Source organism: Egretta garzetta, unplaced genomic scaffold, assembly GCF_000687185.1.
Source record: "Egretta garzetta isolate BGI_Z169 unplaced genomic scaffold, ASM68718v1 scaffold51, whole genome shotgun sequence".
Taxonomy (NCBI): domain Eukaryota; kingdom Metazoa; phylum Chordata; class Aves; order Pelecaniformes; family Ardeidae; genus Egretta; species Egretta garzetta.
Genome location: NW_009258549.1, coordinates 1,732,656 through 1,757,205, shown reverse-complemented (window position 1 = coordinate 1,757,205; position 24,550 = coordinate 1,732,656). Strand labels below are relative to the sequence as shown.

The following is a 24,550-nucleotide window of genomic DNA, read 5'->3' as shown; positions in this document are numbered from 1 at the left end:
CAGGTACACCAAATCAGATCCAACATAAATTCTGACCTATGTATGTGTTCTGCAAGAAGCCTGAAAATCTGGGATCAGAGTGTGGTTTCACATTCAGCTAAACGGAATTAACAGCAGCTCCTTGATGCAGAAAAGGAGTGAACTTGCTTCTTTTCTCCTCTGCTGCTCCTGGCTGCAACTGCATGTTCTATTCACCTCTTGACCTGTGGAAAATTTTTTCTTATGGTATTTTATAATTGAATCAGCAAGGGGGAATCTGAGCATGAAAACTGATGCAATATAAATGTAGGAGAGGATGAGCTGAAGGAAATCTGAGGGAGAGATGGAAAAGAGGGCAAGTGGGAGCTCCCTCTGTAGGTTGCAGTGAACCGTTAGGCCAAGCTATTATGTCTATGAAACAATTTTAGAATGTGGCTTTGCATTATACTTAGTCTGAAGCAACCACAGGCTGCCATCAGAAAAGAACTATCCTGCTATTATCCCAGCCAGGCAGCTCCTAATAACCTGCATTATGCTGCATCTAGCTCATGTGCAGCTGCAAGGTGAATTGGACCAATTTATTAATTAAATGGAAAACTAAGACAGAGAAAAACTGATTCCTTCCCCCTCTCTGAGTCTACCTTTTGTTTCATGGTTGCTGGATCTCATGAAAAGGAGGGGAGTGGAAATACATGATTAGGAATTATAGAAACATGGAGGAAGTAGATCCAGGACCATTCTCTTCAGCAGCTGCATTATATTTAGTGTGAACTAACATGAAAATGCACCATGGGTTATTAACCTTGTCCTTACAGTTTGAGGAAATATAGAGGTGTTGAAGAAATTTCCCTCACTTTTTGTGCTCTGATTTTATATATTAGGATTAAAAAGGAACTTTGCAATCCACATGCTTTTAGGAATTTGTCTTCAGGCTTCTGTTGCTTCCTCTTCCTATGAAGAGGACCTGCCAGCTCTCAGTTTGTGAGAAAACCAGAGTCTTTCCTGTTCCTGGGTTAAGTAGCTGCAGTAATTCTTCTGCTGTTTACAACTAAACGTTATTTTGCTAACTCTGAGGAACTGTATGTATGAAGTTCCCTAGGGATTGCAGCAGTGGTGCAGTGGCATGTGACAGGAAAGGCGGTTCATAAGCAAATGGGGTTAGTGACAAAGGGCTGTCCACCCCACACAGAACACTAGCTTAAATTCCTAACTGTAGACGTGACCTTTCATGCTAAGAAAATAGTAGTGTGTCCTCAAAAGCAACCGTTCAAACATCTTTCTACCTTTTTCTTTATTAGCTAAACTCCTTTGAGCAGTTGTGTATTAACTACACAAATGAAAAGTTGCAGCAGCTCTTTAACCACACCATGTTCATTCTGGAGCAAGAGGAATACCAGAGGGAGGGCATAGAGTGGAATTTCATTGACTTTGGCCTGGATCTGCAGCCCTGCATTGATCTAATAGAGAAGCCGGTAAGCTTATTCTTCTATTGTTGAACAGCAAGACATGGCTGTGCTAATTTTGTCCTTGAGCACATAACCTCTACCTGTAGACTGGAAACTAGCTTTCTAGCTTTTGTAGTCCTCTAATGACACTGTGGTATGCTTAGAAGCAGAAGTGAACAGTTTCCTCTTTGTCTGAAAGTGTCATCAATAGAACTGTTGGTATCAGTTCTGTAGGAAATACTGCATGAAAATAGATCTAGTTGACTACTTTTTCCTCTCACAAAATTGTCTTGGTTTGTGTAGATCTTCATGGTGCCAGATGTATGTGTGGCTTACCACAAGTACTGTGAAATTCCTTACTTAGCTACAGGTGTGATGAGAAGCTGTGAATCTCTGTTGCTTTCATACTGCTCTAATGAAACTTGGAATTTTATAAATTTCATAATAGATGTTCCAATAGTAAAGACTAGTTTGTGAAATGTTCTGCTATGGTCTTCTGCATTTAGACACATGGATATTTGGAGAACAGTGTGATAGCGTTCCTTCTGTTAAACAGGTTGTGGGATTTTTTTCCCCATAAAACAACCTAGACAAATGTCATGGAAGAGACCTTCTCATAAAAATGTTCAGAATTCAGATGAAGGCTTTGGAAGATTTATTAACAATTTCTGTTAGTGTGGAAGTAGTTGGACTGATACCACACAACAGGTGAATGTGATGGTGATCAGGCTTAACTTTTTTTTTTCCCCCTAGCCATCTAAGGGTGTCGATTATTGGTGTAGTCATGTATTTAATGATGTTTTGATGTTTCCCTCCTTTAAGGCTGGGCCACCTGGTATACTGGCCCTGCTGGATGAAGAGTGCTGGTTCCCAAAAGCAACAGACAAAAGCTTTGTGGAAAAAGTTGTACAAGAACAAGGCACCCACCCCAAATTTCAGAAGCCAAAACAGCTGAAAGACAAGGCTGACTTCTGTATCATACATTATGCTGGCAAGGTAAAGAATTAGTAGCTAAAATGTGAACTTTGGAATGTCTGCTGTGTTTTTTAATGCATAACTAGTGCTTCTTAGAAATGGCTACTTTACAAAATGGCTGCCTGCAGCAAACCAGTGGAAGACTTCACAAAGTTGTTCCATTGCTGTGGACCTGACAGGGCCTAAGGGGATCTGCCTGCAAATTGTATATGTATAGTTGAAGACATCTCAAACTGACATGAATTGAGATTTGTTCTACCATCTCACTAAGTCACAGAGGTACTTTTCAGAAACCTTGCCTCAAGACTTCATCACCAAAAATGATGATGCAGTTGCTTTGTGTCACACTCTGGGTGGTGCAAAGTAGCATTGCAAATCCATTCCCTTTACTGACAGAACAGAACATGCAGCTGTTTTTTAGGGTTTGAAATTTGTAAGTATGCTTGCTTAGATGGTAAATCCAAGAATGATTAGGTAATCTGTTGTTGATTGTGCAAACCTCAGTGCTACTTTTATAGACTTTGCAGGATCTTGTTGCATCTTGTGCTGCAGAAAATCCCCACCAAAGTTTCTTGACGTGTTTATCTTCTCCAGGTGGATTATAAAGCAGATGAATGGCTGATGAAGAATATGGATCCACTGAATGATAACATTGCTACTCTTCTCCACCAGTCGTCGGATAAGTTTGTGTCAGAGCTGTGGAAAGATGGTATGTAATTAAACTTAATCTCATTTGTTTTCTCTTGTTTTATGTGGAAGAGTTTGTTTGATCATTGAAAGTCTGTGATGAGCTGTGTTGCTTTTTTCCCTGAAGACTAAGCCACCAAGATGAGCATTATCTGGAACATCCTTTGCTTGGATCATGGTATTGTATTAAAAGTTCACTGTGACTCAAGAGAAAGGTTCACTTGCATCAACTTATGTTAAGCTTGCTGCATATATGGTAATTATTTCTTGAAACTGAGAATGCCAGGATAAAATACAAATGCACCATTGCATCCTAGCGGCTTGCAGAGCTGCAACACTCGAACACAAGATCTGAGGTTGAATCTACATTTTCAGTCCTGCAACTAGTGTGTTCTTGCTCCAGTGTTGTTCAGTATTTTACTCTTTATCTTCTCTGGGTTTATCTGCTTTTGACTCTTACTGTTGCTATCACTTTCTGTGGTGGGTTTTCTTTGACGTCTCTGTCTGTTGCAGAGATGCAGAACGTTCAGAGAGCCTATTTCTATCAACACTTTCCTATTCTTCATCTAGAACCAGGTGACTGAGAAACCCAGCTGTCGTGTCATGTGTGTAATGCATCCTAGAGCCATGCAAGAAATGCTTCCGTTAACTTCTCTTTGTCCCTTTGTCATACCTGCTTGTCTTTCTTGTTCATTTCCTCTGCTTTGTGCTAGTAGCTCCTCACGGACTTTAAAACGAAAGCAAAACTCTCACCTTGCAAGTGGATACAAGAAAAATATGGACATATTCAGGTGCTAAAGGTTGCTCTTGCAAGACTTACATAGAACAGCTAAAAGCGAATCCCTGTCAACATAGAGCTAGAAAGGCTGTATTTCTTGCAAGATTTGGAAGGAAGATTTCAGAGACTGCATTTAAACTGAAATCCAGTTTAACATTGATTCTAGCATTGGGATTTGACTTCAGCTGCTGATCATTTAAAAGAGTTAGTTTGGCAAAGGAACTTGTACTGCATGAAAAATGGCTGTCAGCAACTTGTGCCTAACAAGGCCTTTGCTGTGTGAGACTCCTTTTGGACTCAGAATGTCAGCTGAACTACAGCTGATCAGTTCTCATTTATTTTTCTTAGCAGCATCTTCTGTTGCAAGTGATTGTCCTTTTTGCTATCTTGATGTAGATTGCAGGGCTCAAGATTTTTAAGAGGATTGTTCCAGCCGCAATCTGGGACACTCTTCTATGGATTTCCCTGTGATGTCATCTAGTAACATAACCTTCTTTTCTTTCCGATAAGGCAACCTTGACCCTATTCTAACAGCTGCTCTAGAAATGAGCAGTTCTAAACTAATATTAGCTGTTAAATCAGAGTATCCTTTCTTATTTCTTCTTTTGTAGGGGTTTCTTTTAACAGGTTTCGTTGGTTTTTGTTTGGTTTTACTTATTTATTTTTTTTTTTTAAATCAGAAGCCATTTGAGCACAAGCTGATGTATTTTCTGAAGTGAGGATTGGGAGACTGAGTGTAGGCATCAGCCAACCACTAAAGATAAAGTGAAGCAGCAGTAGCTTGAAGCCCCTAGTCAACATGTACTGGGTGTGTGGAAATTCATAGTGATACAGTTTGTTTTGGTTGGTTGGGTGAATCTGTGTAGAAGAGCAATGGGAAAGAGTAATGCTTTAGTTTCTTCTTGCCCCTGCTACTCTCAGATCTAGCTGGCTTCTATTGAAAAAAGGATCTGTGGAGTCCACCCATCAAGGCAATAGCTTCATCAGTGCTTGGATGTCACTGTGGCATAGTGGAGAAACTGTTGGGACAGGGAGTTCTGACTTTCTCCTAGTGGTATTTTTCATGTCTCTGTCACAGAATACTTGTCCTCCAAAAATAACTCGGACAGTGGTATCTTGAGGTTTAGTTTCTATCATGCATTGTACCATGCCTTTTACCATGTTTACTCAGTTTACAAGTAGACATGGCTTTTCTGATCATTGGTCATGCAGTTCTGCCTGTAATGCAAGAGTGAAGCTGGGCTTTTTCTCTAACTGTGGCCCTTTCTGGGTCAGGGTTAACTAACAGTTGACTCTGCTGGGCTAGCAGCTAGAACTCTTGGTCTGTGTTTTTTCTTTGTAATCTAAGTAAGTAGAAGCATCTGAAACTCACTTCTAGATTGCTCTTCCAGAGCTGCCATCCAGAGCATCAGTAGAATATGTTTGGGATTAAGTTTGATTCCATCACTCAAACTTCCTGTAGCGAGCTGTTGCTTTTTTTCCTTCCTGCTCCCATCCCTGCACAAATTCTGTACAGGAGTCGACATCTGTGTAGAGATGAAGCAAAAAGGATCCTGCAGCTCCTCTCATTTATCCTGTTCTACCCAGTTGTTCTTTGTAGATTCCAACACTTCCTTTCTTTGTTTTTTTGTATTGTTGGGCTGGATCAGGTAGCTGGCATGTCAGATACAGCATTGCCAGGGGCCTTTAAAACCAGGAAGGGTATGTTCCGAACGGTGGGACAGCTCTATAAAGAACAGCTGGCTAAACTGATGGCTACCTTGAGGAACACCAACCCTAACTTTGTCCGTTGTATTATCCCCAACCATGAGAAAAAGGTAAAGACCGTTATAACAGTACAGCCCATGCAGTCTTACATGGGCTTCCGGGGGCATGTGGCTGGGTTGCTATCTTTTGTCAGGTTTTGCAAGAGATCTTAAAGATGTCCTGTTTTCTCAAGATGTCTTTTTAAGGTCATCCTAAATAACTGTATACTTACCACAGTTTTGGAGACTGATCATTGCAGTCCTTAAGGTGTCATAAAAGCTTTCAATTGCTGCTGACTGCAAAAGAGAGAACTGGCTGCTTTCCAAAAAAGAGGGGGAGGCAAGGGGGTAAGCCCCTTTTGTAAAAGCTTCATGGTATTTATAAAATATGCTTCTTCCTCACTAGGCTGGAAAACTAGATCCCCACTTGGTCCTCGACCAGCTTCGCTGTAATGGAGTGCTGGAAGGAATCCGTATTTGTCGTCAAGGTTTCCCCAACAGAGTTGTATTCCAGGAATTCAGACAAAGGTAAGGCCTAGAAAAGAATCTCAAGCAGTCTTTACTCTGGCAAAGTTAAGACATAAGTGCAAAAATTGAAGTATTTTATTGCAACTAGATTGCCACTGTTTTCAAAGGCAGCAACACACAACATCTATCCCTTGGTATTTTCTGGCACAAGGCCTCCCAAAAGCATTTTTGACTTCTCTAATAAGCATGTAGTTAAGGTGAGGCATGGAGGACCCCATCTAAGACTGCTGTTCATACTGTGTTGTCTAGAGGTGCAATTTTTTTTTCTTCTAACAAGACCCTAAGCTGTCAAACTCATAATGCCATGGGAATGCATTACTGGTTGCTGCTGTTGTTGTTTTCAAATATACTTGTGTAACTAGTCTAATGCTTTCTACTTTTCAGATATGAAATTTTAACTCCAAATGCAATTCCCAAAGGATTTATGGATGGAAAGCAGGCTTGTGTGCTGATGGTAAGACATCCCAGAAACCTATGTGAATAGAATAAACTTTATGGATGTGGTGTGGAAATTGGAGTTGTGCATGTTAAATATATCTTATACTCGCAGACCAAAATTCCAAAGTCAAATGGTTTGTCTGAGAGGAGGGTGCAAAAAGCTGTCTCTTGGCTTTGCAGATGGAGGCTTTTGACTAGCATGAGGTTCAATAATCTTAGGCAAAGAGGGTCTTTCTGTTTTCACAGATGCACACACTTTGAGATCCAAGCAGTATTCATGGAATGAAAATGCTTAGAAGCATTAATGTTATCTTTAGCACACGGTTAAAGTATGAGCTTCAACAAACTTTTTGTAATGGCCTGCTGATGACAGATGCTTTCAGTGAAGGCTCCAATTAATTTCTGCAGAATTGCTTGCTTCAAAGGGAAAGCTTTGGCTCTGGAGCTTGAAGACTGAATTGAATTTGGCTGTAAGGGATTCCCTTTTTTCTGTCTTAAAGTAGTGTACCTTATTCCTCTTAACTAGTATAAGTGTTGACAGTAAATCCTTTAAAGGACAGGAAGGTTGGTTGAGATGTCTTTTTCTGACAAAGATTAGGACTGGGAAAAAATAAATAGGAAGTATCAACAGATGTGTTTCCTTTAGCAAAGGAAGAGGGCTCTTGGGGCTAGACATGTTCCTCACAGCATCCTTGTAGTTCTGGGTACCTGATATGGTGTTGCATTAAACAATGCTTTCTGTCATATCTTCTGTTTCCGATTACCTCCATTTCATGCTGTGCTTGGCTGAGCTCCAACTCCTCTAATTGGGACAGGACTTGATTGGGAGCTAGCAATTTTGTTGGCCTGAGTGGCTCATTGTAGGGAAGGGGTATCTTTCAACCATGAAACACAAATATGTTTTGTGATGCTTCATGCAAAGCAATCTTTGCAGGAGATGAATTCTTCTCTTTCTCATTTTAGATCAAAGCATTGGAGCTGGATTCCAACCTTTATCGAATTGGACAGAGTAAAGTGTTTTTCAGAGCTGGAGTCCTTGCTCATCTTGAAGAAGAGAGAGACCTGAAGATCACAGATGTCATTATTGGCTTCCAAGCATGCTGCAGAGGCTACCTGGCCAGAAAGTAAGGACCGTATTTTGTAAAGTACATTATAAATATATGTATTTCTCCTGTTCAAGTACAAGTTGCTCTTCAAAAAAAGCTGACTAGAAATACTTTTTTGTCAGAAAGTCTGATTTATTTGTTGTATATAATAGTTGATGGTTGGTTTAAGATTTTCTGATCTCTGTAACACTGGACTTCTGGCACCTGCAGGAAACTCATTGTACCGCTATCCCACACGCTACCAGAGCAATAAAGTCTATTCCTCTCTATAAGAATACTATACAGCAGGTGAAGGTTTTGACAGAAGAGCTACAAACTGCAAATGTACAGTACTAATAGTACTGATACAGGTGTAGTAGGATTTCTCTTAAGCTATTGGGTGGGACTGGCAGGAAAACACACCTCTGTTTCAGATCTCCCTTTTTTGAAGTGGAACCAGTGAGTCTTTTCAGATTAGAAGACATTAGAGAAAAACTTTATTAAATAGGAAATTGAATAAGGGAAAGGATAACCACTCTTACCTGAGCAAAAAAGAAAAATTTGAAAAGATAGAGGAAGTTAACTGGAAATTTTGCTGGTTTTTTTGGAGGGAACCTTCTAAAGTAAAAATGTAGAAGTATCTAAGAAAGGGCTTGGTGGAGAGAACTTTGTGCCACTGTGGGTTCCTTTATCTGACCTCTGTTTACCTTGCAGAGCCTTTGCCAAGCGCCAGCAGCAATTGACAGCCATGAAAGTGCTTCAGAGGAACTGTGCTGCTTATTTGAAACTGCGGAACTGGCAATGGTGGAGGTTGTTCACCAAGGTAATGTTTTTCCCTTTGCAATTTTGACAGTTTGGTTGCAATTTCAGCTTCTCGGGTTGAAGCAGAGCACAAAACCCATTTCCTCTACAACTGGGCTGGCTTGCAACTACACCTTGATTCATTTAGGTAGAGAATTTCATAGCATATTTTATAGCTATGCAGTATGCCTACATAAACCAAGTGCAAGGCTATATCCAAGTAATGTGGTGGTAGAGCAGAAGTCGTATTTTGATGCTTTATGCCTAAGAGTTGTAAGAGGATAGCTTGCTTTGGTGGTATGGCACTTCAAAGAGTCACTTACTGTGTGGCTAGTCAATTTAGCTAGACAAAAATTGTTAATATGAGGTTGGCTTGCCATCTCTTTCTCCAGGGTTGTAAGAGCAAAGGAAAAGTACTGAGGTCTGATCTTGTTAGACTTGTAGATATTTTACCTTTATAAAGCAAATGAACACATGAAGAAATGGTCTCTAAATGTATGGGATTTTTTGCTTTTTAGCCATGCGACTTTGCAGCTAAATGAGAGTTGAGAGCAGAGTTTAAACTTTTCTTTCCTATGAAATGACTTCTAAGGGTTTTTGATGGGGGAGCACAGAGATGGGCGGTGTTTGGGTTTTTGTTTACATTGGCCTACCTGTGAATTTCCCCACTGTATGGCAACTTTTTTATTCTCCTGCTATTACTACTTAGCCATTGAGGGTCTGGAATTTCCCTGACCCTTTCCTTGATGCATCTCTTCCTGGAGCAAAAGTTGGGCAGGGAGAAAATGAGTTACTGGTAGAGTAGATCATATCTAGTCCTCTCTGATCCTCCCGGTGTTCACAACAAAACAGTTGGTCAATCCTTCGAATATGACACTTATCTAAAATGTTCAGTGCTTATCAACTACAAGAGCATTTCTTCATGTTTTCCTTGTTCCTCATACACATTTCATTCCCTTGGTTTCTGTTTCAGGTGAAGCCCCTTCTGCAAGTAAGCAGACAAGAAGAGGAGATGCTGGCCAAGGAAGAAGAACTAATAAAGGTCAAGGAGAAGCAGCTAGCTGCAGAAAACAGACTGAGTGAATTGGAGACCTTCCAGGCCCAGGTGAGTTTGCAAGTCTCATTCTCTCTCTACCTGGCCAACTGTTTGAGAGCACCTCCTTTGCTTTATTAGTCTGATAGACAGGCTGTTGGATTCGAGTTTTTTGAAATATGTGACTTGGCTGCCATCTTGTTCAATTTCTTTAGCCCTTCTTCCCAGCTCAGTTGCTCTAGCAGGTCATTTTGTACAGTGACCACCTATTGCCATACTATAGCCATTATGTGAAGAAAAGTCTCCTTTGGCTGAGTGTTATAGCAAGCTGGATGAATTCAACCTTGTCATCAATGGAATCCTTTTTGTTTGGAACACAGAAGATGGCAGCAGGATTGTTTTTCTGTAGGGCTGATAGTTATTTGTGTCACTTTTGCAGGACAAAACTGGGCAGCCTCCTTATTTCATATGGTTGTGGTCTTGAGAAATTTGTTAAGGCTAACATATTATGTGGTGGCAGTGCATGGTTTGTGAAGAACAAACGCTTTAAAACTATGCTTTTATATTTAGCTTTTATTTAGCAGCAGGAGACTGCTGCAATGATTAAGCCTGTAACTGTGGAACACAGGAGCACATAACTTCACTTAACACAGATTGCTAAATCCTTTGGTAAATTGGAGCTTGTCTTATTTCTGGCTTTGTGTTCATTGTAGCTAATGGCAGAGAAGATGCAGCTGCAGGAACAGTTGCAAGCAGAAACTGAACTCTGCGCTGAAGCTGAGGAGATAAGAGCCCGCCTGACAGCCAAGAAACAAGAACTGGAGGACATATGTCATGATCTGGAAGCAAGGGTGGAGGAAGAGGAAGAACGGTGTCAACATCTGCAGGCTGAAAAGAAGAAAATGCAGCAGAACATCCAGGTAATGCCTAAGGAATGCTGCCTCTAGTCAGTAAAGAGGATTGTAAGGGTTAGAGTGGTTCTTTTGTCTCAGCTTGGAAGGAAACGGGAAAGATGGAGAACAAACAAAAACAAGCAGAGAAAAATCTGTCTGTGGAAACAGCAATAGAATACAGCGATTCTGGTGCTGAGCCCGAGGCATTCAGTCATCTGGAACGAGCTGTTCCGTTCTTGAAGATAAAGATGATGGCCGCTTGTCAAATAATTAGACAAGTCTTTGCTTAAGCCAGGTGTTTTAGGAATGGTAGTATTTTCTTTGCAAAATAACATTGTTTGTTCTGCTAGAAAACCTGTTTGTTAGAATGCAGTATGTTGTATTAAGTCATGACAGAGACATCACTTCTGGAAAGTACTAATACCACCTGGAAGGAAGGGTAAAGAAACCTTCCAAGTTCTAGTATTGCTACTGTACTGTTACATTGGTTAGTGAGCAGCACTGACAAATGCCTTGCTTTTCTGTGGGTGTTGTGAAGGAACTAGAGGAGCAGCTTGAAGAAGAGGAAAGCGCAAGGCAGAAGTTGCAGCTAGAAAAAGTGACCACAGAGGCCAAACTGAAGAAACTGGAAGAAGATGTGATAGTTCTGGAAGATCAGAATCTCAAATTGGCAAAGGTAAGACTCCTACAGATTCTTACGCAGGCTGATGATGCACAGGTGTTTCTCCTGGAGCCACCCACCAAAGGCTGACCTTTCGCAGGTTACAGGGAAATTTAGGAATGAATTCAGTCTTGTCTTTGATAACTCTGACCTGAGTTTTTGAAATAAGCTGCCTGCCTGTATTCTTTACAAGTCACTGTTGTATGATATTTAAATAGCCTTTACTAAATAGCAATCCATGAGCAAACGTTTTTCTGATACATTGTTATGCCAAACAGTATCAAGTTATTTCATAAACAGACCTCCCTTTCAGTTTTGAGGGCTATCAAATACAAATCTTTAAGCAACCATTTATTTGAATACTACCTGAAATCCTGAAAGGATTTCTTTCATTCCAAGTTCCCTTGTAGCAGGCGTAGGCACTCATGACATTGACATCTTTAAGCACAGTCAGCTCTGGAAAAATTTCCTGTAATTCCAGCATCTGTTTTGACACTGCCTTCTCAATTCTGCAGGAGAAGAAACTGTTGGAAGACAGAATGTCTGAATTTACAACGAACCTGACAGAGGAAGAGGAGAAATCTAAGAGTTTAGCCAAACTCAAGAATAAGCATGAGGCCATGATCACAGACCTTGAAGGTGGTTTTAGTTTTTTGTTTTTTTTTTTAAAGGCAGATCCTGCAGAGGACTTGCCTGTTTAGTTTTAGGTGGTTTCTAGTTAAAATTTGTTGAACTTCAGTTTCATTTCTAGACTTTTAGACCTTCCCAGTTTCTGAGGGGTTAAAAATTAGTCTATAGTGTGTATGCTATCGATTGGTTTGATAGAGCTGTTCAGTGGCTGGCTGAAGGTTATGTCCCTTGTCAGCTGAGCCCTTGATCTAAATAAAAATCCTCAGCAAAGCAGCAGGCCAATGGAGAAGAGAGGCTGGTTCTCTTTCTTCTCCTGCTGTGAAAGTGTCTCCACTTTTCTACTTCCAGCAGCATCAATCTGTCCGGGTTAGTGCTGTTTCTGATACCCTGTTCGCACAAGTTCTTCAGAGTTCAAGCTGGAGGCACTTCATCTGGAGTCTGCCCAGGTTAACACAGCAGGAGTCAGCCTGTTTAGTTTCAGTAAAGGGAGAGCAGACCTTGTGTTCAGCATCACTTAATGGGTGCTTATGCCTGTGTGGTGTGGGCGTTGGGAGAGGCTGGCATTGTTTATTACGGTGAAAGAGGGGAAGGAGGTTTGGCTGGAAGATGAGAGAAAGAGAAATTGCAAATATGGCAAAATATGGGGGCAGTTGCATGTATAGGTCCTGACAGAATAATGCACTCCGGCTACAGTTTGGATAGTTGTATTATTAAGAAAGAAACTACTGCTTAAATAGCTTTCTTTTCTCTGCTTGTACAATATTCTTTGAGTATGTGTTGTCGGTATAACTTAATGTGTCTCCATCTCTGTCAGAACGTCTGCGACGTGAAGAAAAGCAGAGGCAAGAGCTGGAAAAGACTCGTCGAAAGCTTGAAGGGGACTCCAGTGATCTGCATGACCAGATTGCTGAGCTGCAGGCTCAGATTGCAGAACTCAAAATGCAGCTGGCCAAGAAGGAAGAGGAGCTGCAGGCAGCCTTAGCTAGGTGAGAACCTGACCTGAGGGGGTTCAGGGACCACCAGGTTGGGAAGTATTTCTTGTCTTGTGTCACTTTGGACTAGGGACTAAATGGAACCTGTAGCTGTTGTTGTATTTCAGCCTGTGTACTGTTAAGATCCATGTCCTCAGCATCAGAGTTCTTTGGCTGCTGCTCACTGCCATGCTCTCTGTACAGAGCTAGACTATGAATGTAACGTGCACTGCACATGTTTCACTGGAGCAGTAAGATTTCAGATGGGGTTAAAAACTAGTGGCAACACACTCTCTCTGGTAGTTGCTATATTCAGAAAAGTGTCCAATTTCCAATGTAAAATGGTGCTTTCTCTTCTGCTTTCTTCTGTTGTCAGTCTCTCTCTGTCCCCTTCCTTAAGGTAAGTAATCGTGCTCTCACAAGTATTGAGAAATAGAACTTAAAAATTGTAGATGATATATGGATCAAAATTTGAATGTAGTGTTGTAGAACTGACCAATACCAGCTTTTTTCTTGACTATTCTTGGTAGGACAGGGGGTTTTAATTTACATGTGGTTTAAATCTGGCTCTGACCATAAGCCTATATTGAACACAGGGTGGAAGAAGAGGCAGCTCAGAAGAACATGGCCCTGAAAAAGATCAGGGAACTCGAATCCCAGATCACTGAGCTGCAGGAAGACCTGGAGTCAGAGAGAGCATTCAGGAATAAAGCCGAAAAACAGAAGCGGGATCTGGGAGAAGAGCTGGAAGCATTGAAAACAGAGCTAGAAGACACGCTAGATTCTACGGCTGCTCAGCAAGAGCTCAGGTAACTCCAACACGTAGCTGTGTTGTCTTATTTGGTTTTGGTCTTGACTTTAATAAATGCTGCCGCATCCAGTCTCTTACCAAAGCAAGTCTTTGCCTTTATCAGGGTAGGCTGGTTAGCAACCTCAGTACCTACAGAAGGAGGTAATGTGCAAACTGTAGTCAAGGCTGCATTACCTCACCTGATACAAGAAAGTTAGTTTGCTCCCTAACTGTAATGTTGGGTGATAGCCCTGAAACATCCATCCTTTCAGGCTATTACTACTTGGGCTGAAAGTAATGCTGCCAGCCTGCACTTAAGAAGGGTTCAATGCTAAGTTCTAACTTTGAAAAGTGTCTTTGTAGCTTGTTGGGCTAAACAGGCCTTGATGGTTTTCTGCATTAGAGATGCTTTTGGTGGATATACACATCTGTTTGATTTTCTCCTTGGCATTTAAATGCAATTTATGAATTTTGCAGGTCAAAGAGAGAACAAGAAGTAACAGTTCTGAAGAAGACCCTTGAAGATGAGGCAAAGAGTCATGAGGCTCAAATCCAAGAGATGAGGCAGAAACATTCACAAGCTATTGAAGAGCTGGCAGAGCAGTTAGAACAAACCAAACGGGTATGTGGAACAGAAAACGCAAGGCCAAAGCAGTCAACCTTCCTGAAGTGATAGCTGCTCTATGACCATGTCTTAAAGCTGCAGAAGAACATCAAGTGTTCGTGATACTAGGCTTCTGATAGATGTGCTGCTCTTCTCTTGGTAGATCATTTTTCACTATGAAGCATATATGAAGTTGTTTTAAATAGTTGCATTCATTCTTTTTTTTCCCATCAGGCATGTTATACTGCACAGCCAAGACATTCTTTTCACTGCTAGCACTTGTTGACTTTTACAACCTTTAATTTGGAAATCTGATGGTGCAAGACTGTCTCCTGCATTACTGTCTTCTCTGACTGTTAGATTGTCTCCTGCTTATCTGTGACAGGCTGTTCAAATTGATTTTTCTGAGTAAGCAGTCTATATCTTAGCTGCTACAAATGCAACATTAGCTTGCTTGTTGGGGGGTGGGGTGGAGTGGAAATGTACCCAGTGGAAAGATCCTGCCATATCTAAAGTCTGAGGGGTTTTGGTATTTTTTTTCTCCTCTTCAGGTGAAAGCAAATCTTGAAAAAGCAAAACAAGCTCTGGAAAGTGAGAGGGCTGAACTGTCCAATGAGGTGAAGGTTCTTCTGCAGGGCAAAGGGGATGCTGAGCACAAGCGGAAAAAAGTAGATGCTCAGCTCCAAGAACTGCAGGTGAAATTTACAGAAGGTGAAAGAGTGAAGACCGAACTGGCTGAGAGGGTTAACAAATTGCAGGTGAGTGGCATGAATTTTCCATAGCTTCTGATTCAGCCCAGGGCTAGAGAAAAAAGGTTGTAAGATGGTACCTCCCCACAGGTAGTTCAAATACCTTGTTCATCCTGAGGATAAAATTCCTACAAAAAGCAAATCCATAGTTTGCTTCCCAAGGACTATGCAAACTCCTTAATTCATTGCTAGGGCAGGACCTTCGGACTGATGTTGCTTACCATGAGTAGCCCTGAGAAGGCGAAGCAACCAGTTGCCATTTGAGTTTTTTAAGCCTTAAAGTATCAGCATGTCATCTGCCCTTCAGCATGCAGCAGTTTGTACAGTACAGTTCTGTAAACATTCAGCTGCTTGTGAACCTAGAGTGGCACAAACAGACTGATGATTGTGTAACTAATTTGGAAGAGAGTGTCTTGAAGCTTTGTAATGTGGTTGGTGGTGATGAGGGGTGGCTCAAGGGTGATGTGGAAATTTAGGGTTTTCTCCTCCTTTCTTCTAGGGAACAACAAATCCCTTTGATTCATACTGAATACTGTCTTCTGCCTTCTCCTTTATGGAGGGTTGTAATCAAAAGTTGAGCATTGCCGGTGTGTGCACTATGTTCTGGAGTGTGTGAAAACGTAATTTTGAGACTCTAGATATAGGATATAGTCCCAAATCAGATAGTATGAAATAGAAGAGAGTTAGTTTAATAGAAGCTTTTCAAATTCTTGCCAGGCTGCCTAAAATCTCATATAGGCCTTAAAAAACCCAAACCAACCAAAACCAGAAGGCTGTTGCAACAGAGGTGATACCAAGTAAAAGTCTTTTCAACTTTTCATGTTTCATCCCTGGGACTTTGGCAATGATGCATTCATTCCCCTGAGAGAATATATATGTGCCCTACTGTTGAGACGTGCCTCAGGTTTCACTTTCAGGTATCATAGCTGCTCACCTGTTCCTGGCTTTGTTTTTGTTGATGCATTTAATAACTCCTACTCTAATGTCTCCTTCAGGTCGAGTTGGACAATGTCACAGGTCTTTTGAACCAGTCTGACAGCAAATCAATCAAATTAGCAAAGGACTTCTCTGCTCTGGAATCACAGCTTCAGGATACACAGGTGAGAGCTTTGGAATCCAAGGCATCTATGTGTGGTGCAGCCAGTGTCTGTTACAAATTCTTAAAGTGAAGAATCACTCTATGCACCATTAAATACTGGATATACAACACTTCAAAGGATTTGGTCTGGCTTTTTTTGCTAAGGAGTTATGTCCCATGATATTGAGAGCATTTCTACAGAAACAAGCTGTTTATTTTCCTTCCACTTCCTCAGTATGGGGAACGTATGTAACTTTCCCTGTCTTAGATTTAGAAGTCCTCCACTATCACCTTGCTGCTTGAAAGCTCTTTAATACTAGAACTGCACTGGAATGCTAGGTTCTTGTTTGACATCTTCATAGGTATTTACAGGGTTTTTGCATGTGTGTGTGTGATTTCTGGTAAATTTGTCAAGTTAAGCAGAAAATTTTATTTCCCAGTGGATGCTGGAGAAGTGATAGATTCAAATAATTTGGTATTTTTTCAGGAAAATATCATGCTTAGTCTTATACTTTGGGATAAAACAAACATTTCCAGTTAATAGAATATGACTCTTTTGGTAAAGCATGGAGTATCAAGAAGAAGGTTGGAAGGGAAAGGAAGAGTGTGCCAAGACAGGCATACTGAGTAACCTTGAACAGTCGTTGATGTTCTGTCTACTTATTACTCCTTTTAAAAAAACAGACTCAAATATAGTGCACTAATACAAAGAATATGCACTAGTTTGAAGACTGGCCTTACTAGTTTCTACAGATCCTTCAGCTCAAGCTCTGGTAGCATACGTCAATAAATGTTGATGCCCTAAGTTGGTAAATAACCAGCATCTTAAAATTCTGCTAAGACCAAGGTTGTTTTTAACCATGCTAAATCACTTTAGTCTGTTGTCCATTTCTTTGATACTGGAATATGAGAAAGTCATGTAGCAGAGTACAGTCATGCTATTGTTGGGAAAGGTTTTAATGCTTTGTGTGCTACTCAGAGGACTCCAGAAAGGACTGTTGATGGCTTGTGTGGTGAAGTAGTATACTTTAATCATTAGAGTGTACGAAAGAATAGGACCCTTCTGAATATTTTCTTTCTATACTACTCACTGGAAGACAATTCTTTAAATTCTGTCTTTGGTTGTCTTATCTGTGAAATAAGTTGCATACTTAAACGCAACTTCAGAAGTACTCATTCTGGAGAGTGTGGGTGAGGATTGTGAGCCAAGGAGCAGTGCTGAATTCCATTGGGGTGTTTGCTTTATAGGAGCTGCTGCAGGAGGAGACTCGCCTAAAACTGAGCCTCAGCACTAAGCTGAAGCAAATGGAGGATGAGAAGAACAGTTTGAAAGAGCAACTGGAAGAAGAGGAGGAGACAAAGAGAAACCTGGAGAAACAGATTTCTGTTCTTCAGCAACAGGTACAGAGTTTGCATCCCATAAACCAGTGACTTCTGAGAGGAAGTGTAAGTGCAGCACTGTCTTGAAGGAAGTAAAATTTAAATGCAGAATTGACTTATAGTAGCAGAGTCTTTCCTGGGAAAGGGTGATCCTGCTGATTTGGGTGAGAGAGGAAATAAAGAGATCTCTGATAATCATACAAACTGCTTGTAGATTTCTATCCAGGAATTCCGTCATATAGCGTTATTTGAAGGGGGGAATAGTACCTTCAGAAACAAGCAGACTTATTTCCTCAGTTTCTGGTGCCAGTAAACTACATCCAGCGTTATCTGTGGCATGGCTTCACATGCGATCTTTTCTGTTCTTCAGGCAATAGATGCAAAGAAGAAGATGGACGATGGTCTGGGCTGCCTTGAGTCAGCAGAGGAAGCCAGGAAGAAGCTGCAGAAGGACTTGGAGGGCTTGAGCCAGCGTTATGAAGAGAAGGCAGCTGCTTATGACAAGCTGGAAAAAACAAAGACCCGCCTGCAGCAAGAGCTGGATGACCTCGCCGTGGACCTCGATCATCAGCGGCAGATCGTTTCCAACCTAGAGAAGAAGCAGAAGAAGTTTGATCAGGTATGACTTCAGTCACTGGGCATTCAGTAAATGCATCTTATTGACAGGTCTGCTTTAAGAATACCTAAGCAATGCTGCTTGAAGAATATATATTTATTTCTGTACTAAGGCATAGCATATAGAGTAGAGAAGAAGTAAATTAATTCTGTTCCATGCATACAAGGTTCAGTGATGCTCCTTTTCCCAAAGACGTGACATTTGTATCAAGACCAAGATCAAATTCAAAGCATTGTTTGCAGATCATCTTTGAGAGAAAGTTGGAAATGATAGGTTGGAGGCCTAGGGAATCAGAAGTTTGTTCATTTGGAGTCAGCGCAGTTATTAAAAGTGGGATGGGATGCTTCATTCTTCAAAGCTGCATTTTCTTGGTTCCTTCTGTTCATGGCAGAACACCGATAGTGTAATGAAAAGATGCATGTTTACCTTGTTAGAAAATTGTCAGTAATTTCTCAGAATACTGATGCTGTGCTCTTGTAGCTATTGGCAGAGGAGAAGAACATCTCTGCGAAGTATGCAGAAGAACGGGACCGTGCTGAGGCAGAAGCCCGTGAGAAGGAGACTAAGGCCCTCTCCCTGGCCAGAGACCTGGAAGAAGCCATAGAGCAGAAAGCTGAGCTGGAACGGATCAATAAGCAGTTCCGTGCAGAGATGGAAGACCTGATGAGTTCAAAGGATGACGTTGGGAAAAGTGTATGTATGAAGTTAAAATATCTGGGCAGGAAATGTCACACAGGTGATGCTGTTACTTTGATACTGCAAAAAGCTTATGCTAATGTGAACACAGAGCAATGTAGTAGAGAATACTGGACATATTGTGAGTTAGAATGTTATGTTTGTATGACATTAGTAAAGGGGAAAGGTGGGTTGGAAGAGCCTGGAAATGACCCGAATTGAGGTAGTGGCAAACCAAAAATTAACAGGTACCAGTTACAAGGCAGAGAGGAAGGTATGATGTGAGCCTGCTATGTAAAGTACAGGGATTAGCCAGACAATGGAAGATGGTAACCCTGATGTTTCAAGACAAAAAATGTTATGATAAAGAGGAAGGAAAAGAAAAAAGAAATCAGAGGCTAAAAACTATTTTCTTGAATTCTCTCGGAACCAGAGATGTCCCGCTCTGATAAGTCTGCAGTAGGTCAGGACTGGGCTAACAAACGCTTTTCTCTTTCTCCCCACCACCACACATACATGACCAGAACTAATAGGTAATCATGATTCACAGTGGCAACTTGCAGGTATGCAAGCAACTGGCTTTGAGGGGTATCTGTGCCCTAATACAAGGGACAGATGCAGTGTTCTTGTATCTCGTCTTATGGGAGTGGCTGTTCTTAGACTTCTTTTGCTCCTAGGGTGGGTGAAATTGTCTGCACTGTTTGAGGAAACCTCATGTGTGGTACTGTGCTGTAGGTCCATGAGCTGGAGAAGGCTAAGCGAGCCCTGGAGCAGCAGGTGGAGGAGATGAAGACTCAGCTGGAAGAGCTGGAGGATGAACTGCAGGCCACAGAGGATGCCAAACTGCGGCTAGAAGTGAACCAACAGGCCATGAAGGCACAGTTTGACCGGGATCTCCAGGGACGTGATGAGCAGAATGAAGAGAAGAAGAAACAGCTGATTAGACAAGTAAGAATTGCTCTGTAAATCCTGAAAGTGTTCGGTATACAAAGGCACTTGTGTCCAAAGACAGTTAGACAGACACTGCCAATCCACAGATTCCTGTTAACGGTAACTCTCCAGGCAGCGCTGCAGAGCTGTGAGAGACTTTCCCCCTTGTGTGCGTGGTTGTTCAAACAGCCTTTGTCTATCAAAGGAACCCGTGTAGCTTTATTAGTGAGGAATGTTAGCCCCATCCCCCTGCCAGGAAGAATGAAAACAAATCACATGCTTGCACTTATGTACAGTTTGAAAGGGGGATGCGAAAAATAGATGTTGGGAAATCGAGGAGCTGAAATGCTGATGTCTGTATTTCTCCATACAGGTGCGGGAGCTGGAGGTGGAATTGGAAGATGAACGAAAACAGCGCTCCAGTGCTGTGGCTGCCAGGAAGAAGCTAGAGATGGATCTGAAGGATTTGGAAAGCCATATAGACACTGCTAACAAGAGTCGTGAAGAAGCCATCAAGCAGCACCGCAAACTGCAGGTGAGAGGCTGCAACTGTTTTAGCTGTTGGTGTAGAGCATTTACGGAGGGAAATGGGATACAAGATTTCACCTCATGAGACAGTGTTGCAAGAGGAGCAGAACTTTGTAGCATTTTACTGTGAAAGGCTTACTGGACTTTCAAATATCCTTCGAACCCTGATCTGCCTGTTTTAACTCCCTGGAAGACAAGCTGTAGGCAAAGTCCACTCTAGTGCTTGCCTCATGCCAGTGTTTTTGGAAAGGCTCATGGGGCTGCAAAGCTAGAGGGACTTAAATATCATTTAGGCCTTCTCCTGTCCCAAGACAGTTCTGTTATGCTTTTGTAATTCCTACAGGCATTTGTCTGATCTGCTCTTAGGAAAAACACCAAATCTTCCCTAGACTGTCCATTCCATTGCTTCACTAGAAAGCTTCCTGTGCCTTCCCTTCCCCCTCCCTATATGTGGCAAGATATTTTTTTTTTTCTGCAATTTAAGCAGTCCGGGTTTGCTTCCATTACTACTTCTCCTTGTTACTTGTGAAATAGGAAAAGGATGATTCCTTGTGTTTTCACAGCAGCCTTTTTGGTAGCTGAAGATTAATGAATCCTTGTTTCCATTTTCCCTCCATGTTTCCCATAAGACAAACACAATTCTTTAATGTGGGTGCTCTGAAATTCAACCTTTTTTGCTCTTTCTTTTCAGGCACAGATAAAGGATTACATGCGGGAACTGGAGGACACACGTACTTCCAGAGAAGAGATCTTGGCACAGGCCAAAGAAAATGAGAAGAAATTGAAGAGCATGGAGGCAGAGATGATCCAATTGCAGGAGGTAATGGAATATGTATGCAAGTCAAGGGTTTGTTCATTTTCTTTGGCCAAGAACTAAGTGTAGCAGTCTAAGCTTGAGTGGTTATTTCCTTTCTTTTCTAATTTTTCCTCTGCTTAAATATGAGGTCCACTTGAAAAATGCTGAATTTGGCCCTTTCTTGACAGCTGTGATAGGAGTGTGCAAAACAAAGGAAGCTGTGGGGTGGGTGGGGAACAGACCATATTTTATAATTAAGTCTGGATCTAGCTAGAGACCATACCACCCGTTACCAGTAACTACTTTTTCCTATGCTGCATTAATTGGTAGCTTCCCATTGGATCACTGACCGTCTCATTTTCATTCCAGGAACTTGCAGCTGCTGAGCGTGCCAAGCGCCAGGCCCAGCAAGAAAGGGATGAGCTGGCTGATGAGATTGCCAACAACAGTGGTAAAGGGTGAGTAATGTTCCCTGTTTAAGGGTGGAGGAGCTGGTTTAAGAAAATACTTTGCAGGCTGTTATTTCTGTGTAGGCTGCAGCACACACTGTATGCCCTCTGCTTTTGAATGACTGAGTTTATTTTGTAAAATTAAAAGTGGTGAATTTTCCCCAAGACATTAATGCCACCAACGCTGCTTTAATGATTCTGTGTCCTATAGAGCACTGGCCATGGAGGAAAAGAGACGCTTGGAGGCCCGGATAGCTCAGCTGGAGGAGGAGTTAGAAGAAGAACAGGGCAACACAGAGATAATCAATGACCGTCTCAAGAAAGCAAATCTCCAGGTACCTGTTCACACCACGAGTGCCAATATAGGGGCTCTCTAGTCTGTGTACATTGTCAGACTGCGCTCTGAGTAATGCCATCTGCTGCTTTGGGTACAGTACAGGCCCTCAGAAGTCCGTAGATGCAAGCAAGATGAAACACCTGAATACCACAATACAGAAAATAGGGTGGGCAGTCAGAGCTCACTGGTTTTGATCATTTAAAGAATTGGGTAGCTGGAACAATCTCCCAAGTTTATTTAAAAAACCAAACCAAACCAAAAAAAACAACCCCCAAAAAATCCCAAACAAAACCAAAACCCCCAAAAAACTCCCAGTCCCTTTTTTCTGGATTAAGGGATTATAAGAAGGATTATCTGTAGCACGCTGCTCCAACTTGGCATGCTGAACAGTGCCACAACGTTTGGAAAATTACTTTTCTGCCAGTTCTATGCTTCTTCAAATGGACTAACCATATGGAATTTGTTAGGCTGCTATAGAAACCATGATCTTAATCTGCCTGTTCTCTGCCATATTTTATCTGCCCAACTTTGAGAGTCAAGCATGTTGTTTTCTTAGCGCTCTAAAGCCAAGGAGCTAGGCTGATGGTTTTCCAAATGGCTTGTTCACTCTGGTGGATGAGAGCTTAATTCTTTACCTAGTTGGCTGTCAGACAAAGCCCTGGCTTGGAAGTGGACTTTCACCTTTGAAAGTCAGTATTTTCAAGCTGTTTCCTTGTAGTAGAAGTAGGAAGCAAATAAATGATAAATTAGTAAAGCACACGTATTGGATCCACTTGCCTCGGGATTTTTGTAATTCACTAAGACTGATAATTACTGTGTTAACTGCCAAACTGTGGCCTTCACCCCAGAGAACACTGTATGTGCTTGGCAAATTTAGTCCTAAGAGGAGGTTGATAAACCTGTTATTCAAGGAATTACTTTGAAAATCTGGGTAAATGAAGATATTTTGAGAAGTGCTCTGCCTACAGACAGCTCCCTCTGCATCAGAGTTATTCCGGGTATTCAGCTCACCCCAAGGGTCCTTTTTTCCTTGCGTGTCAGCGTGTGTCTGAGAAATAAATCCGCCTTTCAGGCTGGAGTGCTCGATATGCTGAGTACTACTTCTCTTCGCAGATTGATCAGGTGAACGCTGACCTGAATGCTGAGCGTAGCAACGCGCAGAAGAATGAGAACGCTCGCCAGCAGATGGAGCGCCAGAACAAGGAGCTTAAGCTTAAACTGCAGGAGATGGAGTGTGCAGTGAAGTCCAAGTACAAGGCTACCATCACGGCCTTGGAAGCAAAGATAGCGCAGCTGGAGGAGCAGTTGGACATGGAGACAAAGTATGTCCTAGTAGAAACTCAGTCTGTTTTATAAGCCTCTACTCACTCTGGCATTTTAAGCTCTTCTGAACAAATTCTGATTTGTCTGAGTGAGGGCTTCATCCTAGGTGTACTGGGTAGTACAGATGTAAGATATTGGCAAACCTTCCTTGGTTTTCAGTGTAGAGACTTCTGGCTTCTTTCAGACTTAACCACTCCTAAAACTGCAGCTGTGGTACACTTCGTGTCCCTCTGTAGCTTCTGGAAGGGCCGTATCTGTGTGACATTAGTGCCTTTTGGTAATTTCTGGGAAACAGTGCTTCCCATGCCCTTTTTTCTAAGTTAGGAGGACTTTTGCTATCTTCCTTGTTTCTAACTTGCCTGAGTCAGATCGTCTCGCTGGGGACAATGGGAGATAAACTCTTGTCTGAGCATCGCTGTATTTCTGTATAGGGAGCGCCAGGCTGCCAGCAAGCAGGTGCGTCGTGCCGAGAAGAAGCTGAAAGATATCTTGCTGCAGGTGGATGACGAGAGGCGTAATGCTGAGCAATTCAAAGATCAGGTGTGTATAGCTACCTGCAGCATCAGTGAGTCTTCTGGTGGGAGGATTTCCCTTCTATGACCAAGGCATCATCTGCATGTATGAGGGCTCTAGCATAACCTTCCTATAGCCTTCTCTTCTTATCCCTCACTGTAATGATTACAAGGTGACACAGATGAAAACGTAACGCTTTTAAGGAAAAGCTTGGAGCTGTCGAGTTCTAGATAGCTTCCTTCAGAAAGGGAAGAGGGTTCTTTGGAAACTCTGCTTTTTGCTGCTCTACTGTGCTGTAACTCTGGGGAAACGCTGATCTCTCTCTTCCCACCCCCCCAACATGCTCAGGCGGACAAGGCAAACATGCGCTTGAAGCAGCTGAAACGCCAGCTTGAGGAAGCAGAAGAAGAGGCCCAGCGAGCCAATGCATCCCGTAGGAAGCTCCAGCGTGAGCTGGAGGATGCCACTGAAACAGCTGATGCAATGAATAGAGAAGTCAGCTCCCTGAAGAACAAACTCAGGTAAGGCGGAGCATTTGGTGCGGTACTTTGGCAGCCAGTCCAGTGTGGTCTTGTTGTAACTGCCCACGGTGGCAGCTGCCCACTGCAAACGGCGTGGCCGGGTACTTCCTTCCCTCCTTCCAAAGCCTGCCCTGTCTGGTGAGTTCAGTGAAACCTTGTGTTACTGACGTGCTGTCCGTCCTTCCCTAGGCGCGGGGACCTGCCCTTTGTCGTGACACGTCGGTTGGTCAGGAAGGGTACAGGAGAGTGCTCCGATGAGGAAGTGGACGGCAAGGCAGAGGCTGGTGATGCCAAAGCTACTGAATAAGTCCTCCCATTTGACCCAGGTTACATGTGATGGAGTGACCCATCCACCCTCCCCTCTTCCACTGGACTTGCAGCAAACCCTTTCCTCCTGAACTGGCTGGGGATCTGCAGAGCAAGCCCAGCTCTGTGTATCTGGAGCCATTGGGCATCTGTGTTCCTAGCTTCCTCCTCTTTCCAGTTTCCTAATCCTCTTTGTATTTAATGCCAAAGAGCCGGGGCTCTGAAATCTGACCAGCAGTTTGGCCCCTACAAAGGCCTGTAGAACTGTCCGTGCCGTGTCTGCTGGTGCCTCCTTACAGTTTGGAG

At 42.3% G+C, this 24,550-nt stretch overlaps 1 protein-coding gene across 1 annotated transcript in view; it reads left to right on the top strand.

Annotated features, from left to right (window-relative positions):
- The window catches only part of MYH9 (myosin heavy chain 9), a 55,815-nt gene extending 31,271 nt beyond the window's left edge, over positions 1-24,544 (top strand). Inside the window, exons 12-41 of the mRNA XM_035903171.1 lie at positions 1,278-1,451; positions 2,247-2,420; positions 2,994-3,108; positions 5,153-5,157; positions 5,493-5,681; positions 6,016-6,137; positions 6,522-6,591; positions 7,539-7,699; positions 8,375-8,483; positions 9,435-9,566; positions 10,208-10,414; positions 10,926-11,063; positions 11,564-11,687; positions 12,493-12,664; positions 13,246-13,458; positions 13,917-14,061; positions 14,595-14,801; positions 15,788-15,892; positions 17,119-17,271; positions 17,621-17,869; positions 18,347-18,559; positions 19,277-19,489; positions 19,845-20,006; positions 20,691-20,819; positions 21,165-21,253; positions 21,456-21,579; positions 22,695-22,903; positions 23,336-23,444; positions 23,766-23,938; positions 24,128-24,544. Of these exons, the coding sequence (XP_035759064.1) occupies positions 1,278-1,451; positions 2,247-2,420; positions 2,994-3,108; positions 5,153-5,157; positions 5,493-5,681; positions 6,016-6,137; positions 6,522-6,591; positions 7,539-7,699; positions 8,375-8,483; positions 9,435-9,566; positions 10,208-10,414; positions 10,926-11,063; positions 11,564-11,687; positions 12,493-12,664; positions 13,246-13,458; positions 13,917-14,061; positions 14,595-14,801; positions 15,788-15,892; positions 17,119-17,271; positions 17,621-17,869; positions 18,347-18,559; positions 19,277-19,489; positions 19,845-20,006; positions 20,691-20,819; positions 21,165-21,253; positions 21,456-21,579; positions 22,695-22,903; positions 23,336-23,444; positions 23,766-23,938; positions 24,128-24,245 (4,503 nt within the window). The 3' untranslated portion in view covers positions 24,246-24,544. The remainder of the gene's footprint in view (positions 1-1,277; positions 1,452-2,246; positions 2,421-2,993; positions 3,109-5,152; positions 5,158-5,492; positions 5,682-6,015; positions 6,138-6,521; positions 6,592-7,538; positions 7,700-8,374; positions 8,484-9,434; positions 9,567-10,207; positions 10,415-10,925; positions 11,064-11,563; positions 11,688-12,492; positions 12,665-13,245; positions 13,459-13,916; positions 14,062-14,594; positions 14,802-15,787; positions 15,893-17,118; positions 17,272-17,620; positions 17,870-18,346; positions 18,560-19,276; positions 19,490-19,844; positions 20,007-20,690; positions 20,820-21,164; positions 21,254-21,455; positions 21,580-22,694; positions 22,904-23,335; positions 23,445-23,765; positions 23,939-24,127) is intronic.
- The last annotated feature ends 6 nt before the right edge of the window (positions 24,545-24,550 follow it).